This window comes from Amblyraja radiata, chromosome 2 (genome assembly GCF_010909765.2).
Source record: "Amblyraja radiata isolate CabotCenter1 chromosome 2, sAmbRad1.1.pri, whole genome shotgun sequence".
Classification (NCBI taxonomy): Eukaryota; Metazoa; Chordata; class Chondrichthyes; order Rajiformes; family Rajidae; genus Amblyraja; species Amblyraja radiata.
Window position 1 is genome coordinate 59,819,422 of NC_045957.1, and position 22,238 is coordinate 59,841,659.

The following is a 22,238-nucleotide window of genomic DNA, read 5'->3' on the forward strand; positions in this document are numbered from 1 at the left end:
TAGGTTCGCCAGGTTTATTCCCGAGATGCTTATGATTGTGCAATCAGCAGCGGTATCAATACACATAGTGATGCACTGATTGTTCACTTTGACCTTTGTCGGAAAGTCTTCCATTCTAGACCTTTCTTATGGTCTTTCGTTTGACAGTTGTAGCTCTTAGAGTCCTTGAACTGGCACTTATGTGCTTTGTGTTGACCATTGCATCGCTAGCACATATCTGCGCTTTTTCCAGAACTTTGCTGTGAAGGCCTTTTCTCTGTCTTGTCATGCATGTATTTTGGAACTGCCTTTTGACTGTTGACTGTGCCAGCATGTGTTGGTCGAAACTCATGTGCACTTTGGCATGCTATCTCCATGGCCAAAGCAGTTTTGCATGCCAAATCAAAGGTAAGGGCTGGTGTGTTCAGTAATGTTGATTGGATTCGCTCATCCAGCATTCCACATACAAATCTATCACGCAAAGCTCTATCCAGAAATGTCGCAAAATTGCATTGTAGAGACAACTTCGTCAATGAGATAATGTACTCGCCCACAGTCTCACCAGACTTCTGGTTTCTTGTGTGAAATGTGTAACTTTCTGCAATCTCTTTGGGCTTAGGGTTGAAGCGAGCATCAAGTTTTGAAAGAACAGTTTTAAATGAAATATTCCTTGCTTTCTCTGGGGCTAGGATGTTGGTGAGAGTTTCATAAACTTCAGGACCAATTCCAGTTAATAGAATGGCTTTCTTTCATTCCTGGATGTCCTTGTTTTGTGCTTTTCCCTGCACTTGATCATCATCCTCTATTTCTTCAGTTTCAATAATGTAATTTGCAATAAAAAACATTTCCATTCGCTCACAGTACGAGGCAAAGGTTTCACGTTTCTTGTCAAAAGTCCCTAGTCAGCCTATGTATCCCAAGGGTGCCATCTTGTCACTTGGACACAACACAAAGACAACCTGACAAACTCTAGACGATTTGTACAGCTGCTGTTTTAAACTACAGTCCCAGGCATGGATGGATCTGTGGCCTATCGTGTCCAGTTCGCAAACAAGTGCAACACAGCATCATATTTGCTGTTTAAAATGTTAAACATTACTACATATTGTCAATCAGTCCTGCACTGTATTTAAAGGCTGAGTTCACAAACTCTATCCGATCCTCGTCGCCATTGTACATATTACGGCATCAGCATGTGGATAGAAAGAAAGCACAGGTTTTCAGTACATGCTGTTGCCAGTGTGGGCCTTCTTTATTTTACAAAAGCCCAGCTGCTCCATTCTCTCAGCATATGACAAGTCCGGCCATCCCAGGAATTAACCTCGTAAACCTACGCTCCACTCCCTCAATAGCAAGAATGTCCTTCCTCAAATTAGGGGACCAAAACTGCACACAATACTCCAGGTGTGGTCTCACTAGGGCTCTGTACAACTGCAGAAGGACCTCTTTGCTATATTCGATTCCCCTTGTTATAAAGGCCAACATGCCATTTGCTTTCTTCACATATATTCATGAGACTGATAAGATATTGAATATATCACATGACACAAATCATTACCATTCTAGTCGTCAGCTCTTAAAGTTACAGTTACCATTATACACACTACATTAATGCTCCCACAACAGTCACTACCAAGCTAATGAACTGTACCAGCTAGAAAAACAAGCGCAGCAAGCATAGACAAACATTAGGACTGAGAAGTTCCCCTTTGTATTGTGCATATTTTTACCTTATAAATATATAACAATACCTTAATCATGTAGTGCCCCAGATTTCTCTAACTGTAGGGATTGGAACTGTAGGGGTGAACAAGGCAACTCATCACCTTTTCAATGAATGTTCATTAAATATGGTGTTCTTGTGATATCCACATTCCACAATTGAATTTTAAAAAGGAAAATAAAAATTAGCTAAGATCCCTTTTTGTTTTTAATTTGTCTGACTTATCCAGGTTGTTCTGATAGTTTACTTAGGCTAAAATGTTAATTGGCAAAAAGTCACAGCATGGAAACAGGCCCTTCGGCCCAACTTGTTCACACCGGCCAATATGTCCCAGTTACACTAGTCCCACTTGCCCACATTCGGTCCATATCCCTCCAAACCTGTCCAACAAGCTATTAAACACAACAAATAAGCTATGAGCTCTGAACTGCAAAAGACTATTATTATTTGGTATTTGCACTATATTTGTTATTTATTGAACTTTTTCTTTTTCTCCCCGTTATATACAATGTTTACATATTCACATATTCTGTTGTGCTGCAGCAAGTAAGAATTTCATTGTCCCATCTGGGACATGACAATAAAACACTCTTGGCTTGACTCTTGTTCCATACATCCACGGTGTGAAAAAGTAACCCTTCGGATTCCTATTAAATCTTTTCCCCTTCACCTTAAACCTATGTCCCCTAGTCCTCGATTCACCTAGTTCTCGATTCACCTACTCTGGGCACGAGACTCTGTGCATCTACCCAATCTATTCCTCTCAGGATTTTATACACTTTCTCTCTTTCCACAGATGCCGTTGACATAGTGCTTCCAGTATTTTCTGTTTTTATTTAGATTTCCAGCATCTGTAGTTTAAAAAAAAAATTACTTTATTCAGTATTAATTTACAGGAACATCAAATTATTTCTCTATGTTTTTCTATCTTAAAGTGCTCTATAGTTAAACACTTCTGAATCACTATATATCCAACTAGCACTGTGAATCACCTTGTAACTTGAAACACTTCCAATGTATGTAGAAGCATCACAGGTTTACTTTAAAAGATCACAGAATTTGTTTACTTGTGATGACAATGAAAAGATCATCTCAAAGATAAATTATAACACTGAAAATCACAACAAAATAAAGATTGCATTAAGATTACATTAAACTGAAACACAAACAGAACTTCCTGCAAATGCTCGTTGAGCAGACCTGTCCAGAGAAAGAAAGTTAGCATTTTACATCAATGACCTTGAATCAGAATTAGATTTTAAACCTGGTAATGAGGAAAAGGAGGGAGAAAATACATCCATACTCCTCCAATTCTTAATTTGTGAGCGTCTCAGTTTTCAACTACTCAACTAGATGCAGCTGCATCTTCAGCTCCGGATGTGGGAGGAAACCAGAGCACTGGAGGAAACCCACACAGGGAGAATGTGGAGACTTTGCAAGGATGGCACCCATGGTCTGGATCAAACCAGGTCTCTGACACTGTGAAGTAGCAGCTCTACCAGTTGCAGCACCGTACCACTCACAGGCAAGGAATGGAGGGATATTGATTATGTACAGGTAGATAAGAGATGGTCTTTGCATCTTGCTTGGCGCAGATATTATGGGCCTGTTCTTGTGCTATACTGGTCTATGTTCTATGTTCAAATATTGGATGTGAGAGAGTATCGGCTGCCAATTGCAGTTCTCCCCAGACATTTGTTCCCATCACAAAAATTATCAAATGAACAATTGCCAATATTTTTGTGCAATTAAAGACAAATTTTCCTCTCACGAGTTTTTGAGGTTAATTTATTGTCACGTGTACCGAGTTATAGTGAAAAGCTTTTTGGATAAACTGGTTCTACTGCATACTTAATAAGTCATTGGACATTTAAGTTTATATTTAACTTAATATTTAGATAAAATATTTTGCTAACTTAATAATTAGATTAAATATTTCTCATTAGTTATAATCATAAAGTTTCTATTTAACCACTTATTAATTATAACATGAATACAGACAGGTTTATTCTAGCAAATCTGAATTAATTCAAATTTCTACAGAACTTTTGCAAAAAGTTCATTATTCATAGAAAATAAACTATTATTTGTCAGAAAGTCAAGCCCATGTGTTATTCTCACCTAAATAGGCCCATCATTAGCAGAACAAAATCTAAATCCTGGCTTGCTGATTAAAATACTTTGTACGTTACAAGATTTTGATTTGCTGTCAAATAATATATGCTCAATTATTATACGCTTTAGCTAGCTCTGCGTAAATGAAATATATATTTTATGAAATATAATCAGAATAAAATCACTTCTTAGCATTCCAATATTTCTATGATCCTCCTTTCTTGCTCTGAAAATTTTTATTGTGCAGAGAATGGGTGGCTTGAATAGCATTTCAATTGCAAGGCTTTTCAATTCACCCTCATCAATAGTAGAATTCATGAAATCAAATCAATTTATGATCTCAGCTACTTTCTTCTTTATGTAGCATAAACTATCTATTTTACTTATCTGTGACAGAAACGTAGTTCACAATACTCACAGAATGCCACGATTTAGCTATTAATTTGCTGTTTTTGTTTTAATACTTTGCATAATAGGACCATATAGTAAGCAATTTAATATACAAAATAACTGAACATTATGCCAGCATTGAATTCTCATTTTGGAATGTTTTAATACAAGTAATTTACTTCATCTTCTTCCTTTGATGCATTCTGTAAAACAGTGCTGAACGTCAGATATTGTCTGCGAAAGATGAAAGGGTCAAATGCATATAATGAGTCATCATGTGCAAGATTGGTACAATAACATTAATTGTATAAACTCACATTGCTTTTATATAAATCAGTATCTACTAGATTTTGATATCCTATCACTTAATTAAAAAAAATTCATAAAATATATTTGTACCTTAATGCAAACTTGAAAAGGTGTTCTTGATGCATTGGTTTCCACCCAATAAAAAGACCTTTGTAGACTATCCAACGCAATATTCCACCTATCCAACAATTCCAATATTGGTGGCCAGTGGGGGGGGGGGGGGGAGCTGGGGGCTTTCTGGAGCACTAGTACAGGTATTGTGGGCCGGAAGGACTGGTTTCCAGGCATCCAGGGTTTTATAGTCCTGCCCCCCCCGAAGGGGCGTTATCTTTATCATGGTCATTGACAGACGAGAGGACGAATCAGCTTTTTTAAACACTCATAACTTTTTTCTTTTTCATCGATTGGAAAAATCATCAGGGCTGCCACAGCAGAGGAGGACTGTGAGTAAGATGGCCAAAAATCATAGCGACATGTGGTAGCGTTTTTTCTAAAATCAATATACAGCGCAGACAGGAAGTGGTCAAGATGAGACTTTTAGTTATATAGATATTACATAATAGCTGTCAAAAGAAAATACCATGAGATCTTGTTATCTTCAAAAGATCAGGATAGGTAATTTAAAAAAGCTATTCTTAACACGATTCCCGTGTAAAGCACATGTCTGCACGATGCTTTCTGGAGCGAATTCAAAATAAGTGTAATTATAGCTATTCCGGAAATGTCAATGAGCAGCATTTCAGCTAGACATCAATCGTTTTATGCAGAGGAATATCTCACCCATGTCTTACACTGTCGATGGGAGATTTTAGGCAAATATCGGAAATACTAATTAAATTTTCACTCGTGGTTACATGGAGAGGAAACAAAACAGAAGGGAGACCAACATTTGCATCTTAAGAGATGTTTTTGATCTTTGTTTATATTCTTTAATCTTGACGTATGTTAGAACGATAAATCAAAGTCATCATACAGTGTGGAAACACGCCCTTCGGCCCAACTTGCCCAGGCCGACCAACATGTCCCATCTACATTAGTCCCACCAGCCTGCGTTTGGCTCATATCCCTCTTAACCTGTTCTATCCATGTACCTGTCCAAATGTTTCTTAAACGTTGTGATAGTGTTACTAAATGTTACTAAACTTTTAAATAAAGCTACTAAATAAGTTGCTAAAATATAAACATACTTTAAATAGTTGAAAATAATGTGTACGAAAGATAAAAAGCTACATTCAACGGGCGCTGAATAACAAAAGTTTAACCTTCGGCACTTGATCCTTGGACTAGGTATAAACACCTGAGACCCAGTGTCGCATCGAGGCCTGTTACTAGCCGTCCGCGTTTTAATCACGTTTTATGATTACATCGTCTCTATAAACCATTCATTCGCCTGCAGCAACTCACCTTCCCTAATCTTAAAACCTCCAGAAAATTATAATGAAAATTTCTTACTTAGTTATTCTCGATAATTATTCAAGAGAATAACAATATCCCAGAAGTAAACACTGATTGAAACGGATAAAAATAAACACATATTCTGTGGCAAAGCTCCAAACACAGTATCCTTTCAGAGTCCCTACGTGTCGAGTTACTGGGTGTGTTGCATTTCGGGTTTAATGCTACACTTTCGCAAATGATTAACTTTTACAATAGGCTGCGAAAGAATAAAAATCTCCGAACCTTTCAAATTAGAATAAACCACGGCAACCAGCATATACATGAAATAGAGCTGATATTTCATGAAAATATTTCTTTTTTTATTTAAAAAAATCTCCTTTTCATTTCAAACGAACAACTGCTCAGATCAAAAGTTGACCTTGCTTATCAGAGCCACAACAACAAAATTTGCTTAAGAATTACTTCCCTCCCCTCGCCCCCAAAATAAACGTCTGACCCAGGACAAGAGCTGGTCCGCGGTTCGAACCTGCGATGGACTTGATGGGGAAAATAATACAGTAGCCATAAAAATCTATCTATCTACAATAGGTATCTAGATTACAACAAATAAATATTTAACACATTATTCATGAAATATTCAAAGTAAAATAAATTGACACTTTAATTTCAGGTTTTCCCTATCTTATATTACCCCTATATTAAGGGCTGCTAAATTTGCCATTAGTGTCTGTTGACAAGTGTTTATGTCGATGCCCCAGAAACAGGATAGTGCGTTAGTTTTCATCCTTTGCATTTCCATTCGCCGTCCCTTCAAAAAACTTGGGGCTGTCGGGCAGAGTCGCTCGGACCCTGCGCTTTTCCTTGAACCGTCCGGAGCGGGAGATTTTCAGGTTCCTGCGCGTGTTTTTCTCATTAAAGCCTTTCTCCAGTTTGGGGTCCAAGTATTCTTTCTCCTCCATCAGGTTGGGATGTTTATTTTCCCGGGCCGCTGTTTTGTCTGTGGAGAACTGCACGCTCTCCTGCTTGTCCGTCAACTCCTTCGGCTTCTTTTTCATGGTCATCGACTTCCACCAACTGCTCTTCCCTCCGTCAGCCATTTCACGGCCACTTCGACTTTTTGACCTGCTTTAAAGCACGGAAAGCATGATTGGAGGAGTAAACAGTCGGCGCGTCAAACCCGTCCACACATTTTAAAGTTAGCACAAATCGCCACCGATCCGGGCCATCTCCAACTTGTTGCTGAGCTCCACATCACCATTTCTCGGTACCGCTCGCTCACCTGTTTCACGTCTCAGACGCCCGGGCTTCGATTCCACCGCCGCACAATTCCTTCCTTCAAATGATCGAAGTCGCTGCCTTTACTCCATGTTGGCCGTAACATCCATTCGTCTTGCCCCGGTGTTTATTACCCCACCGCGAAAAATAAGCGGAGGATTTGTTGGTTGTGCTGTGCGTAGCGCTGGCAGCCGAAACCACCTTTCGCTCAGTGTTCCCTCAAGCGGCTGGAGCCGGCACAGGTGAAGCGGGCGGGCGGGCGGGCGGACGGGGCGGGGACCCCAGCGCTCCTGTCTATCAGGCGCCTCAGGTAAGTTCCAAGTTCAAGCTCAAAGACACGCACCGACACCGTGCCCAAACTTGGGCAAAGTTTGATCAATTTTAAGAAAATGTATTATTATTTCACGCTAACGGTTACAAATTATGTCTTATGATACATAGGCGTGCATATCAATGAGGTTTTGCAAGGGACAACGCGCTTAAGGTAGAGACTAAACGCCGTAGTCTTATTCTGGCCAAGGTACCCCGGTGCGTTTAAAAAGTCGGGTCCCCATTCACTGAGATAAACCAAAGCATAAACTATTTAATCGTGCGCTCAATTTTCGCGTATCGAATTGGCTGCCACGCTTTAAATTGTTATTTCCAGATTTTTTTAAGGGTTACTTTTCCGAAACAAGTCAAAATATTGGAGGAAAATAAAGCAACACGTAACTACAACAAAATGTGAATATAAAATTGTGTTGAAACTCAAGAGAAGATTAAAAATCATAATCCAGAAAAATGCTGAGAGCAATTTTAAAATATGCATAATATTTCGGTGTTTAATATAGCTAATTGGTTTATCTTTTCACATTAGACATAAAAAACGAATGATCAACATTTCAAAAGTCTGAAGGATTTTGCAAATGAGGAAGTTGAGGATGAAAAGTTATGATTGTTCATAGTTTAATTGTTTGGTGAAGTAAAGGAGTTTGAGTGCAAAGGGTTAGGAGAACTTTTCACTTTTCGTAGTTTCTAAAGTAGAAGGAGGCCATTCCACCCATCGAATCCATTGTCGCCCTCAAAGCGCCCTGTTCCCCCACTTATTTCCCTGGAAGGTCTTCTCTTACACAACCCAATGCCTACCGCCCCCCACCCCCATTTCCTTTCATCACACCGACAATGGGACTGTTTACAGCCATTGTCCACCCGATGTAGGTGCATATCGGAGCATCTGGGGAAATCCCATGCAGTCACAGGGAAGTTGTACAAACTTCATTCGGACAGCACCGGAGATCAGGATGAACTCGAACGGCTGGGCTGTGACACGCTGCCCGCAATGCTTTCGCACATCGTCTTATTTTATTTATCTTATAAATATATAACTTAATGAATGAAAACTGCTCAGCTGGTAAAGAGAGACCTGATTATCACTTCTCTCAAATATCTCAAGACATTTGTTTTGCGCTTTTACTTTTGTGGTACGCATACAGAGACGATGCAATCAGCCGCATTTCTCCTGATGCGATATATAATGTATATAGCGGGTGTTGAATATTTCCTGTTGCATCGACACCCCCACTCTGAGCAGAATCACCCTTGATACGTATGATATGAATATGGCCATATTTTGGTCATATTGTGGTATTTTGCGCACACCAGCACCCAACAAGCGGGGATATTTTCCAGCATTTCAAATACCGGCATGGTGTGTTTCATACCCACAGATGATTGATTTTGGTTCAATATCTCAACTTAAGGAATAATGATTTGACAATATGTTGCACCTCTTCATACTGTTTTGGCTAAATTCCACACCAAAGTATGAAAATGTGACTTGAACACACAGCCTCAATTACACCGAGTAGAATTGAAACTGAAAGAAAATAGTAACATTTCCTGGAGCATCTCCATCCATCTCAAAAATTAATGGCGATGAAAAATCAGTTTGAGAAATCAAAATTGTGATTTCATTTTAATGGCATTTTAAGAAGAAAACATTGATATCAAATCGCAAGCAAATGCCTCTCAAATAAATGTAAAAGAAGACACTATCAGCTTGACAGATAAAATAAATATGCAGTGTAATGGTGGTGTCACACCTATTATTGTGCTAAACCATACTGATTTCAACACATGCAGAGTGAATCCCAGAAAGCTGGGGTTTCTAACATGGAAATACTCTGTGGGTCAGAGAGAAGCAAAGCTAAGGTTTCAGATTGAAGACTCTTCTTCAAAACCTACAACTACAGCTTTTTAAAATGTTTATAAGCTGGAGTTGCTGTCAATAACACTTTATTCAACATTGCAATCTTCTTGTTGTAAACACTGGAAGTGTTGACTCTTCTTCAATGAGGTGTACATCTGCTTTAACATAGAAACAAAGAAAATAGGTGCAGGAGTAGGCCATTCGGCCCTTCGATATGATCATGGCTGATCATCCAACTCAGTATCCCATTCCTGCCTTCTCTCCATACCCCCTGATCCCTTTAGCCACAAGGGCCACATCTAACTGCTTCTTAAATATAGCAAATGAACTGGCTTCAACTACCTTCTGTGGCAGAGAATTCCAGAGATTCACCACTCTCTGTGTGAAAAAAGTTTTTCACATCTCTAACCCTAATTCGATTTCCCCCTTATCCTTAAACTGTGACCCCTTGTTCTGGACTTCCCCAACATCAGGAACAATCTTCCTGCATCTAGCCTGTCTAACCCCTTAAGAATTTTGTAAGTTTCTATAAGAATTTACCCAGAATATTAATGTTCAATAATGCTTTTATTGTCACATGTGAAAATGCACAGATAAATTATTTTCTGACAAGCAGTCCTCTCCTCACCCATCCATCTTTGTTCCCTGGGGGGTGCTTCTGTCATCACTGACTCCATCCTCCCAGTCCCTGCACTTCACGGGATGCACATGGATCAGCAAAGTGTTGGGGTGGAAGATTGCAACCTTCACGTGGTCCGCCCTGTTTCGACTAATGCAATCAACTAGACGTGCACAAACAGAAGATCAAATAGAACAAGTTGTCCTACAACTTTAAGCTGTGCATGCCACACGAAAGAAGAAGAAGAAGCAAAGTGTTTCCCCCAGGTTCTTATTAATCTTTCCCCTATTACCTTAACCCTATGTCCTCTGGTTCCTGATTCCCTTATTCTGGGTAAAGGATTCAGTATCAGTGAAGTGCAGTGAGGTCAATGGCTGGGGAGGCACTGGCTAGTATCAGTGGCCCAGCCCTCCCTGTATTGATCATCGCGTCTCCCCGAGGAGAGAGAGAGAGAGAGAAGGGAGGGAGAGAGAGAAGGGAGGGAGAGAGAGAAGGGAGAGAGAGAGCGAAGGGAGGGAGAGAGAGAAGGGAGGGAGAGAGAGAGAGAGAGAAGGGAGGGGAGAGAGAGAAGGGTGGAGAGAGAGAGAAGGAGAGAGAGAGAGAGAAAATGAGAGAAAATGGGGAGAGAACAACTTTCTAATGTACCGACAAAGTCTACCTTCCCAAGTGGCGTATCTTGCTCCACTCCATGATCTTTGGTCTGCGCCGCCGCTGCTGAAGCTAGCTAACGTGGAGGGAGAGTGACGCAGCATCAATTACGTGAGCTGAGCCTACGTAATTGATGCACGATCTTCCTCCACTGGGCTCAAGACACGCCCCCTTGTGAGGCAGACATGATCACTGCCTCCCTTGGAGCTTTTTCAATGCAGTTTTATGTGAGACCAGTGAGCACAAATTTAATATCTTTATATGTGAAATAATTTACCTGGACTATGGAAGGTAAGGACATGTAATGAAGGGGCTTACAAACATTATTTGGTGACATACATAGAGATGGTAACAGGCACACGCTTATTGCCCGCGCTCCATGCAGTTTCTAGGGGTTGCGCAATCAGAGGGGAGGCTCAGCTCGTTGCTGCCTCACTTCTCATCTCTCCATGTATTTGCAGCAGAGCTGCGAAAATTTTGCGCTTTTTACTATAAAAAATGATTATATTCATATAGAAATTATATTTATCACACAGTGGAAAAATCTTTATATTTATTTTATTTTATTATTATTTTTCTTTACTTTTTTTAACAGCTATTTTCATTGGGAATATGACAGGTGAGGCTCTGCCTCCCCTGCCTTCCCTGAACGCACGCCCCTGCTCAGTACATTCAACCTATCTATAACCCGCATGATCTTACATACCTTTATAAGATCATCCCTTAGCCTCCTGCACTCCAAGGAATAACGTTCAAGCCTGCCCAGCTTCTTCCTATAGCTCTGGTCCACTAGTCCTGACACCATCCTTGTAAATCTTCTCTGTACCCTTTCCAGCTTGACAACATTTTTCCTACCATGGTGACCAAATCTGAACACAATACTCTAAATAAGGCCTCACCAACATCTTATAACTGTAAACATGACCTCCCAACGTCTATACTCGATACTCTGACTTCTTCTTCTTCTTCTTCTTCTTATCGAGTCCACACACAAGATTAGAAGTTGTTCAGCCAGAGCTGAACACACTTCTCGGCATCTGCACAATGGTGTCTGTCTTGCGCTTCTTGTGCTTCTTGTGCGTGGTGATGGAAAGATTGGTTGAAACAGGGCCGCGACGTGAACGCTCTTTCCTTGGCCCCAATACTCTGACTGATGAAGGCCGATGTGCTGAAAACCGTTTTTGACCACCCTATCTACCTGTGATGCCACTCTCAAGGAATTATTTCAGGAACAGATAGTTTTCATCTCTTGGGTTCTCATTTGGAGGATAGACGGGAACAGCAATCAAAATTGAAGTTAACAAGAATTGAAATTGATTCCTGGTATTAACAATACAAAATCATAACAACAGTGTTTTAGATAAAGCTCTTCCACACTTATGGGGCCAATTTATATGTGATCCCCTGACTGCATCAACTCCTTGCAGCCCCACAGGCCCAGTCAAGTTGCAGACTTCATTGTTACAGTTGTCAGGTGAAATGCAGCAGTTTGTAAGTACCTACTGCATCCTGAGGTCGAGGTGTCCCCCCCCCCCCCCCCCCCCCCCCCCCCCCCCCGATTGCTCTAATGACTGATTGATAGCATTCCCACTATCTCTTAATCACAGGATGGTTAAACATCCTCTCTTTTGGGTCTATTGGTACTAGAGTACATTGCGGGAAGATAGAAAAGAAATTGCAGGAGCCCTGGCTGAAATATTTAAATTATCATTAGACATGTCCTGGAAGATTGAAAGGTGGGTAATGTTGTGCCTCTATTTAAGAAGAGCTGAAAGGAAAAACCTGGGACTATAGACCAGTGAGCCTAACATCTGTGATAGGGAAGTTAATGAAGAGCACTCTGAGGAATAAAATATTTATGCAATTGGATTGATAGGGGCTGATTAGGGATAGTCAGCATGGTTTTGTATGTGGGAGATTGTGTCCTATGAAACTGATTGAGTTTTTGAAAAAGTACTGTACAAGGCTGATGAGGGCAAAGCCGTAGATGTTATCTATATTGGATGATCAACCATGATCACACTGAATGATCGAAGGGCTGAATGGCCTACTCCTGCACCTATTGTCTATATAGACTTCAGCAAGGCATTTGAAAATGAAGTCAAGAGAAGGAATTTGTAGAGTGTCTATGCAATGGCTTCTTCGGGCAGCTTGTGGTCATGCCTACTGAGGAGAAGGCAATTCTGAGTTTGTTGTGTAACGAAAGGATTAGATTAGGAAACTTAAGGCAAAGGAACCTCTAGGAGGTAGTGACCATAATATGAACAAATCCAACCTGCAGTTTGAAACAAAGAAGATGTGTCCACATTATTGTTGAGTAAAGGTAACTACAGAGGTATAAGGGATGAGCTGGCTAATGTTGATTGGAAAGGGACCTCAGCTGGAATGACAGTGGAGCAGCAATGGCAGGAGTATCTGATAATAATTCAGAATACGATGGATCTTTTCATCCCAAGGAGGAAAAAAGAGTCTAAGGGGAGAATGAGGGGACCGTGGCAGACAAAGGAAGTCAAAGACAGCGTAAAACTAACAGAGAAGGCATACAATATTGTAAAGATTTGTGGGAAGTTAGAGGATTGACAGAAGGTAAATAAAAGGGCAACAAGATTAAAAATACAGGTAATAATAGTAGTAGGCCCCTCTCGGTCATGACTGACCATGGGTGATGCATCCTGGTCGGATGCAAGCCTGGGTGATGTCATATGGAGGACAGGCTGTTGCCCATGCAGCACGCCCCCCCCCCCCCCCCCCTTTCCACACCACTGATCGATCCAAAGGAACAGCGGGGCCGTTACAGTTTGGCACCAGCGCCGTTGCAGGAGCTGCCCGAGCGAGGTTGTAGACAACTTCAGATTTTCTTGAGGTTTACTCCTGGAGCCTTTTCCATGACTGGATATGGCCACAAGGCAGTGGAGGTTTTAAATCAGTTTCCCTCTCCTAGATGGACTGCCTTCCCAGGCTGACGAGCCCGACTTGCCCGAGACTCGTGGTGGTGGGAGCGTCTACCTTCCCGTGCAGGTCTATAGTACCTGCCCACTGCCCAGGTAATGATATCCAATAATATAAAAGAGGATAACAAAGGTTTCTTCATATATAAAAAGTATAAGAGAGGCAAGAGTGAACATTGAACTGCTGAAAAATAATGCTGGAGAAGGTGTAATGGCAAATAAACAAATGCAGATGAATTGATGGGGTTTTTTTTGCATCAGTCTTCACAGCAGAAGACACCAGCAATGTGCCAGATATTCAAGAGAGTCAGGAGGCAGGAAGTTGAGGTGCTATTGCTAAGGAGAAGGTGCTCAGGAAGCTAAAATATCTAAAGGTGGATAAATCACCCGGACCAGATGGACTACACCAATTCTATAAGAGGCAGCTTTAGAGATTGTGGAGGCATTAGAAGTGATCTTTCAAGTCTTATTAGAGTCAGGAGTAGTCGTGGAGGATTGGAAAATTGCAAATGTTACTCCGCTGTTCAAGATGGAAGCGAAGCAAAAGAGGGGAAACTACAGGCCGGTTAGTCTGACATCAGTGGTTGGGAAGATTTTATAATCCATTATTAAGGATGAGGTTTTGGAGTACTTGATAAATGCAGGTGATAAAATAGGCTGAAGTCAGCATAGCTTTGTGAAAGGGAGATCTTGCCTGACAAATCTGTTAGAAACATAGAAACATAGAAAATAGGTGCAGGAGTAGGCCATTCGGCCCTTCGAGCCTGCACCGCCATTCAATATGATCATGGCCGATCATCCAACTCAGTATCCTGTACCTGCCTTCTCTCCATACCCCCTGATCCCTTTAGCCACAAGGGCCACATCTAACTCCCTCTTAAATATAGCCAATTAACTGGCCTCAACTACCTTCTGTGGCAGAGAATTCCACCGATTCACCACTCTCTGTGTGAAAAATGTTTTCCTCATCTCGGTCTTAAAAGATTTCCCCCTTATCCTTAAACTGTGACCCCTTGTTCTAGACTTCCCCAACATCGGGAACAATCTTCCTGCATCTAGCCTGTCCAACCCCTTAAGAATTTTGTAAGTTTCTATGAGGAATTTATAGAATTACTGTTGGATTCTTTGAGGAGGTAAATAGCAGGATAGGCAAAGGATAGTCAGTGGAGGAAATTAATCTGGATTTTCAGAAGACCTTTGATAAGATCACACTTCATGCTGCTAAAGAAGATGTGAACTCCTGTTCTTTTCTGTTCCTAGGACTTATGAACTATTTGATAACGTGCTGCATGGTGCCCTGCTCTACAAGGTGAGATTGCATTGGATCAAGGGAGAGCTATCCGACTGGATAAAGAATTGGCTTCATGGAAGGAAGCAGAAGATGATAGTGGAAGGTTGCTTTATCAGACAGGAAGCCTTTGACTAGTGTTCAAGAAGGAACTGCAGATGCTCCATAGCTCCATATCTCCTTCGCTCCATAGATGCTGCTGCACCCGCTGAGTTTCTCCAGCATTTTTGTGTACCTTCGATCTTCTAGCACCAACTTCCATCCGGCACTCCAATACACCTGGACCATTTCCGACACTTCCCTACCATTCCTTGACCTCACCATCTCCATCGCAGGGGACAGACTTCAGACCGACATACACTACAAACCCACTGACTCACATGGCTATCTGGACTACACGGCTTCCCACCCTGCCCCTTGTAAAGACTCCATCCCCTACTCCCAATTCCTCCGCCTACGCCGCTTCTGTTCCCAGGATGAGACGTTCCACACCAGGGCATCAGAAATGTCCTCGCTCTTCAGGGAATGGGGATTCCCCTCCTCCACCATAGATGAAGCTCGCACCAAGGTCTCTTCCATACCCCGCAACACTGCTCTCTCTCCCCATCCCCGCACACGCAACAAGGGCAGAGTCCCCCTAGTCCTCACCTTTCACCCCACCAGCCGGAAAATACAACAAATAATCCTCCGCCATTTCCGCCACCTCCAACGTGACCCCACCACTCGCTACATCTTCTCATCTCCCCCCATGTCTGCCTTCCGCAAAGACCGCTCCCTCCGCAACTCCCTTGTCAATTCTTCCCTTCCCTCCCATACCACCCCCTCCCCGGGCACTTTCCGTTGCAACCGCAAGAAATGCAACACCTGTCCCTTCACCTCCCCCCTCGACTCCATTCAAGGACCCAAGCAGTCGTTCCAGGTGCGACAAAGGTTCACCTGTATCTCCTCCAACCTCATCTACTGCATCCGCTGCTCTAGATGTCAGCTGATTTACATCGGTGAGACTATGCGGAGGTTGTGCGATCGTTTCGCCGAACACCTCCGCTCAGTCCGCAATAACCTACCTGAATTCCCGGTGGCTCAGCACTTCAACTCCCCCTCCCATTCCCAATCCGACCTCTCTGTCCTGGGTCTCCTCCATTGCCAGAGTGAGCAACACCGGAAATTGGAGGAACAGCACCTCATATTCCGCCTGGGTTGGCATGAACATTGAATTCTCCCAGTTTTGCTAGCCCTTGCTGTCTCCTCCCCTTCCTTAACCCTCGAGCTGTCTCCTCCCATCCCCCCGCCCTCGGGCTCCTCCTCCTCCCTTTTTCCTTCCTTCTCCCCCCCACCCCCCATCAGTCTGAAGAAGGGTTTCGGCCCGAAACGTCACCTATTTCCTTCGCTCCATAGATGCTGCTGCACCCGCTGAGTTTCTCCAGCGTTTTTGTGAGCCTTTGACTAGTGGTGTGCCTCAGTGATCGGTGCTGGAGCCATTGCTGTTTGTGGTTTACATCAACTATTTGAGTGGGAGGCATGATTATAAGTTTGCAGGTGACAATAAAGTAGTGGCATCATAGATCGTTAATATGGTTATCAAAAATAGTCTTGAGTGTCACATAGCTAGCTGTCAAAGCATTTCTGTGCACGTTCAATCACAGGCCAAACTACATGGCAAAGTGTATGACCATAAAGTAAGTATGTTACAAAACTTACCTTCAGCGGCACTGTAATTATGCCACTGGCCGTGTGCGCGATTTTGGCGCGTTTGGGGGGGGGGGGGGGGGGGGGGGAGGGGGGAGCGGGGTTTTTTTCCCGACCTGGTCCTGAATTATAGTTGTTGGAGTGCAAGATTTTGCTAAAGAATCGTTCCTACGGCCGTTCTGTGTGTTTAAAAAAAAAATTCACCCGACAAGTTAATCGCTGGAATGATTTTTAAAGCAGCTTCTGAAGCCGTCAATGCCAACTGGGACGGATTTTATGCAGGACCAGCTAAAAGAAAGTAGTTTATTTTTATGTACATAATTGTTGCTTAAGATGTACTTAATTCACATTTTACGTTGCGAAACGGTGATTTCCCCCACCCCCGAAGAACCGGCAGTGTATTTGCTGCAGATATGGGGTATAAATTCACCGCATCTGAATGTTCTAAATGGTCGCGTTCCAGTAAAACCCACTCGCAAGCTGATTTAAATGGCCATTAATTTACAGGTATTAAACATTAAATTCCTTCCATTTGGCCTATAAACCCATGACAATGAGATTTAAAAATTATGTTATATTCTGAATTATTGTGTGAATGTTATTTGGACACTTAGGCTATTTAAAAATGTTAATCTATTCTTAAGAAATGGATAGATGTTTAGATCTAATAATTGAATTTTGTAATTAGCTACAATTAGGTAACTAACTAATTATATGCTTTAATTTCAAGTCATCTGTTTCATATTTGTTTCAGAATGCTTCAATCTATAATAACTGAAAATTTCTTTCAGTTCTCTTAAATTTTAAGAAAGTTATCGGCCTTTAAATGTTCTCGATCACAGCTTTTGTGTTAAGTCAATGAAAAAGCAATAGGGAACAAGATGCCAATTTCCGAGTATGAAAATGGCCATAACTTTTTTAATACTGAAGATATGAAAGTGAATTAGGTGTCAAATTAAACTTGTTTTTATGCTTTATATGATGGGATAAATTAAAGACTTGATTTTTAAAATCTCAAAATTTTGTAACATAAAGCCCCTTATCTTACCAGACTTTGCTGATCACTATAGATATTACTTCTGGGAAAGTTGCTCCAATTAAAGGCAGGCCTATTGGTTAAGGAGGCGATGAACAAGGATGACTCACTATTACCAGGAAATTCAAAGCAATTAATATCAAAGGTCTCCAACAAATTTTAACTGAAGACAAAATTAGGAAATTTGCAATCTACTTATGAGAGTGTAGGAAAATGCAGATAACAAGGCTGTGTCTGGTATCTTTTTCTCTTGTATTGTCCTGGATACTTTGAGGAGGTCAATAGCAGGGTAGGCAAAGGAGAATCAGTGGAGGAAATTAATCTGGATTTTCAGAAGACCTTTGATAAGATGCCACACTTTAGGCTGCTAAAGAAGATGAGAGCTCCTGTTCTGTTCCATTCTTAGGATTTATGAACACAAACTATTTGATAAGGTTCTGCATGGTGTCCTGCTCTACATCGAGGAGAGGAGATAGAGGAGTGAAGGGATATGGGGGAAGGCAAGAACGGGGTACTGATTGTGGATGATCAGCCATGATCACAGTGAATGGCGGTTCTGGCTCGAAGGGCCGAATGGCCTACTGCACCTATTGTCTATTATATTTTGTCTATTGAACACAGCCAGACTTTTGGTCTCAAATGTATTCCATAAAATAGTTGCTGGCTGCAACCTATGAAATAAACGTTAAAGTATGGGAATGGAGAGCTCCACCTGGCTCCATATTCCAACCCTAATGTCACAACTAATCATCTCTCAAACCCCTGCCACTGCAACCATTGCCCCCATCCCACCCCACTCTGAATCATTGGCTGAGGAAACTTATCATATGGTGCTTAGGCACCAATTTAATATACATTTTGAGTAACACCAATTAGTTAAACAATTGATGTAATGCAGGTGGTTATGCCATAACGTGACAGTCATGTTTCTAAGAAACCTCATGTTTTAGAAAATTGCATCTTAAAACAATTATGTCAATATGGGAAAGAGAGTTAGGGGCTAGAGAGTTCCAGACTCATAATAGCAAAGTTATTTTCCCTGCAAGGTTTTCAATAATAAAGTTTTTTTCAAGAACAAAAGTTTATTTCTGTTACTGCAAGCTAAAAATACTAAAGACTGTATATTACATTGTTTAATGAAATCGGCACATAACTGTCAGTAGAAGTGATTGCTTGTCAATTTTAGTAGCTATGTGTGATTAAAGTAGCAGCTGTGTTCTTAAGAGACAATGGGTTTTTTCTCTGTACAGTGCTCTAAATCCATGATAGCACTGCCATTCATTGTGATCATGGCTGATTGTCCCCAATCAATAACCCATGCCTGCCTTCTCCCCATATCCCTTGATTCCACTAGCCCTAAGAGCTCTATCTAACTCTCTCTTAAATCCATCCACAATACATAGGATTTGTTGTGCCGCAGTCATGTTGTTTTCAATTGTGGCAAACTACATAACTGTATTGAATAGATTCCGAATGATTGCTGTCAGTAAATTTGTTTCAAGCTGGAATGTGATACTGTGCTGATTAACACGTTCTTTAAAAAAATGTAAATGGCTGCTACCAGTTAACTGGGTGGCTTTATTTCAAGAAAATATCAGATCTCCTTTTTCTTTTGTGCCCCCTTCTTTAACAAACCCTGTGCTTTTACACACTAACATTCATGTTCCAGCCTATCAGCAATTATTGCTTCAATGGCTACTCCACAATACTGAAGTGGATTCAAACAGTTCAGGTAATGTAAACTACAGAAAAGGGTGTGATCTGCTAGTCTTATAATAAATCCTTCCAGTAACACAAATGAGAGTACAGTGACTTATTTGTTGCAAAATTGTTAACCTTAACATAAACCATTGGTAAATAGTTGTTTTTAAAGCAGAAATGATTGCAATATTCAGTTTGTAAGTAGAAGTAGAGTTAACTACTGAGATTTCCAGTTATTTTTATTCAGTGAATCTTTCTGCAAATGTGTCTGTGCAAACACGGTTAGGGAACATAATTTGGCCTCATGTGATACCATGTGATAAATAAGCAATGCCAAAAAGGTCAAATGTTCCAATTGCATGCTTTTCAGAAAAGTATTAGCCAAGATTTCTGTTTACCTGCAGTAGTCGTAAACACACCTGTGTTTCTAATGTAATCTCAATCAGGAAATGCAGGTAAAGCTTCAGACATTTCAAGTAATTTTCTTACTAAAGAACGCAAGAGCTAAATATCTATGTCACCTTAAAGGTATATCATATTGAAAGTTGATATTAGAAGCTGAATTTATTACTTTGATAAGGGGACTGAACTGATATTCTGTGAGACAAATGAAAGCAGAAATTTAAAAAAGGTCAGGCAGAGCAAAAGTTTTAAAATTGGAATCTAAAACAGGTAACGCGTGTTACCTCTGAATCTGTCTTTAGTAGACAGATCGTCTCCAAAATGTGAATTTGATGAATCAACACTGCATCATTGATGGATAGGAGTCTACCTTAACTGCAAAATGAACTTCAAGCAGATTGCAGCTGTGTTGCAGATAAGATATGCAAAATATTTTTTACATATGCCAAAGACAGACACAAAAAAGTTGGAGTAACTCAGGAATAGGAATAGGTGACATTTTGGATGAGACCCTTCTTCAGACTGAGAGTCAGGGGCCTGATGCTGTCTGACCCATTGAGTTACTCCAGCTTTTTGAGTCCATCTTCAGTTTAAACCAGCAGCTGCAGGCTCTACCTACACATCCTCTACATATGGCCAGTACAGTAACTCTACGGTAATACAATGTAAAATATTATAATCCTATTAGGTCAAGCAAACTTGGAAGATCCTCTTGACAAAGGCTGGAAAATCATATATCATAGTTGCTGCTTTTCAAAACGAGTTATTAACAGAGTGTTACCTGTGAATCTGTCTTTAGAAGGCAGATCGTCCCCAAAATGTGAATTTAATGAATCAACACTGCATCACTGAAGGATAGGAGTCTACCTTAACTGCAAAATAAACTTCAAGCAGATTGCAGTGGTGTTGTAGATAAGATATGCAATATAATGGAAATATAGCAGAAATGGTATTACAACAGGAATTTGGTAAAAATCAGGTGGTCTATTTGTCTCGGGAGCAAACTACAGAAAGACTTTTATATTTTTGGGTAACATGTTGTGCCTGCTAGTAATGGTGTTGCATTGCTTGTTAACAATCAGCTGCTGTCCTTCCTCAGCTATGAACCATTAATCTTCAAGATGTCTCCCTACAGAGTTAGTGGGGACTAAGCGCCAATGGTTTGAATGGGGTGGATGGTTCTGCCTTGCAATCTCACACAAGTTGGGGGAGTTGAAGCTTGACCTAATTCGAAGAAAAGACCCATCAGCTTGTTGGCTGTTCTCGCTCCCCAAAACCTTCAGAGATAATTCACCATGCCCACCTTTCTTTTCTCTCTCTCTTTCCCTCTTTTCCACCTCTCCCTCGATAATACAAAGCAAATCACCCTGAGATTGTTAATGTATTGAGGAGGACTGGCATGGCGAGAGTGGGTGGCATTGTGGTGCAGCAGTGGAGTTGCTGCCTTACAGCGGCAGAGACCTGGATTTGATCCTGACTATGGATCTCTGGACGGAGTATGACATTCTCCTTGTGACTGTGTGGGTTTTCCATGGGTGCTCTGGTTTTCTCCCACACTCCAAAGATGTACAGGTTTGTAGATTGTTCCAGGTGTGTAGGATAGTGCTATTGTATGGGGATTGTTGGTCGGAATGGACTCCGTGGGCCGAAGGGCCTGTTTCCTCATTGTATTTCTAAACTAAACTAAACTTAAACTCCAATGTTATTAGATTGTGTACCAACCCAATCGCTACCTGATGCATTTAGGGTTCCACTGATTTAGGTCATAGTCTTATGCTACAAGGATGGTCTGTGCTTCCATTTAGACCACTGCCATCAAGAGTTGTGATGATAGATGCCAAAAAGATGGCATCTTCTAATGACATCCAAATTATTATAGCAAAGATATAAACACACATTTCACTGATCTTATTGATGTCATTATGTAAGTCAGCATTCATTTTGAACTTTTGGATCAATTACTTAAGCTCCTTATGAGGAATGGCTATATGGGTGAGGTATTGGAGCACTGCCAAAGCCCATAGAACTATGTGCCCGAGCAACAGTCATTACTGTCAGCTGAGGAGTCAATACAGGATGAAAAGCAAACACTGACACACCCATCAGGTTCAAAGTTCATCCTTTAGACTTAATCCAGAATGCTACTCTATGGTCTGAGTACTTTTCATTGTTTAGCTGGAGAATTAGAAACTATTCATAAAACTAAAATAGAATTTAACATCACAGTAGAAAATTTACAAAGATAAAATTGAAAGCCAGTGGACAATCACGTATGGTAACTCTTTTCCATTCAATGTGCTACAGGTAATTTTGTACAGCCTTTTACTTATAATGTTACACCTGCCTTGTCCTTAAAGGGTAGCTGGTGGCAGGCAACTATGTGTAGTTGTTTGAAAATTGAGGAAGAATTGGGTGAGATGGGAGTGAGAGATTTCCAAGGCTTTCAGATGCAGTACCAGAGACCTTAGTGGAGAAGACAGAAATGGAAGATATTTTTCCTTTCTCAGGCAATCTCTCAGGATTGAGAGTGACG

At 41.1% G+C, this 22,238-nt stretch overlaps 1 protein-coding gene across 1 annotated transcript; it reads right to left on the reverse strand.

Annotated features, from left to right (window-relative positions):
- Nucleotides 1-6,256: 6,256 nt before the first annotated feature.
- Nucleotides 6,257-7,432, reverse strand: prr15 (proline rich 15). Its single transcript, XM_033047380.1, has one exon. It carries the CDS (start codon nucleotides 7,009-7,011, stop codon nucleotides 6,688-6,690), a length of 324 nt encoding a protein of 107 aa, XP_032903271.1. The 5' UTR covers nucleotides 7,012-7,432; the 3' UTR covers nucleotides 6,257-6,687.
- Between the last annotated feature and the right edge of the window lie 14,806 nt (nucleotides 7,433-22,238).

What these genes read in the sequence shown, in the direction of transcription:
- prr15 (XM_033047380.1), bottom strand. Translation starts at nt 7,011, where the DNA reads ATGGCTGACGGAGGGAAGAGCAGTTGGTGGAAGTCGATGACCATGAAA.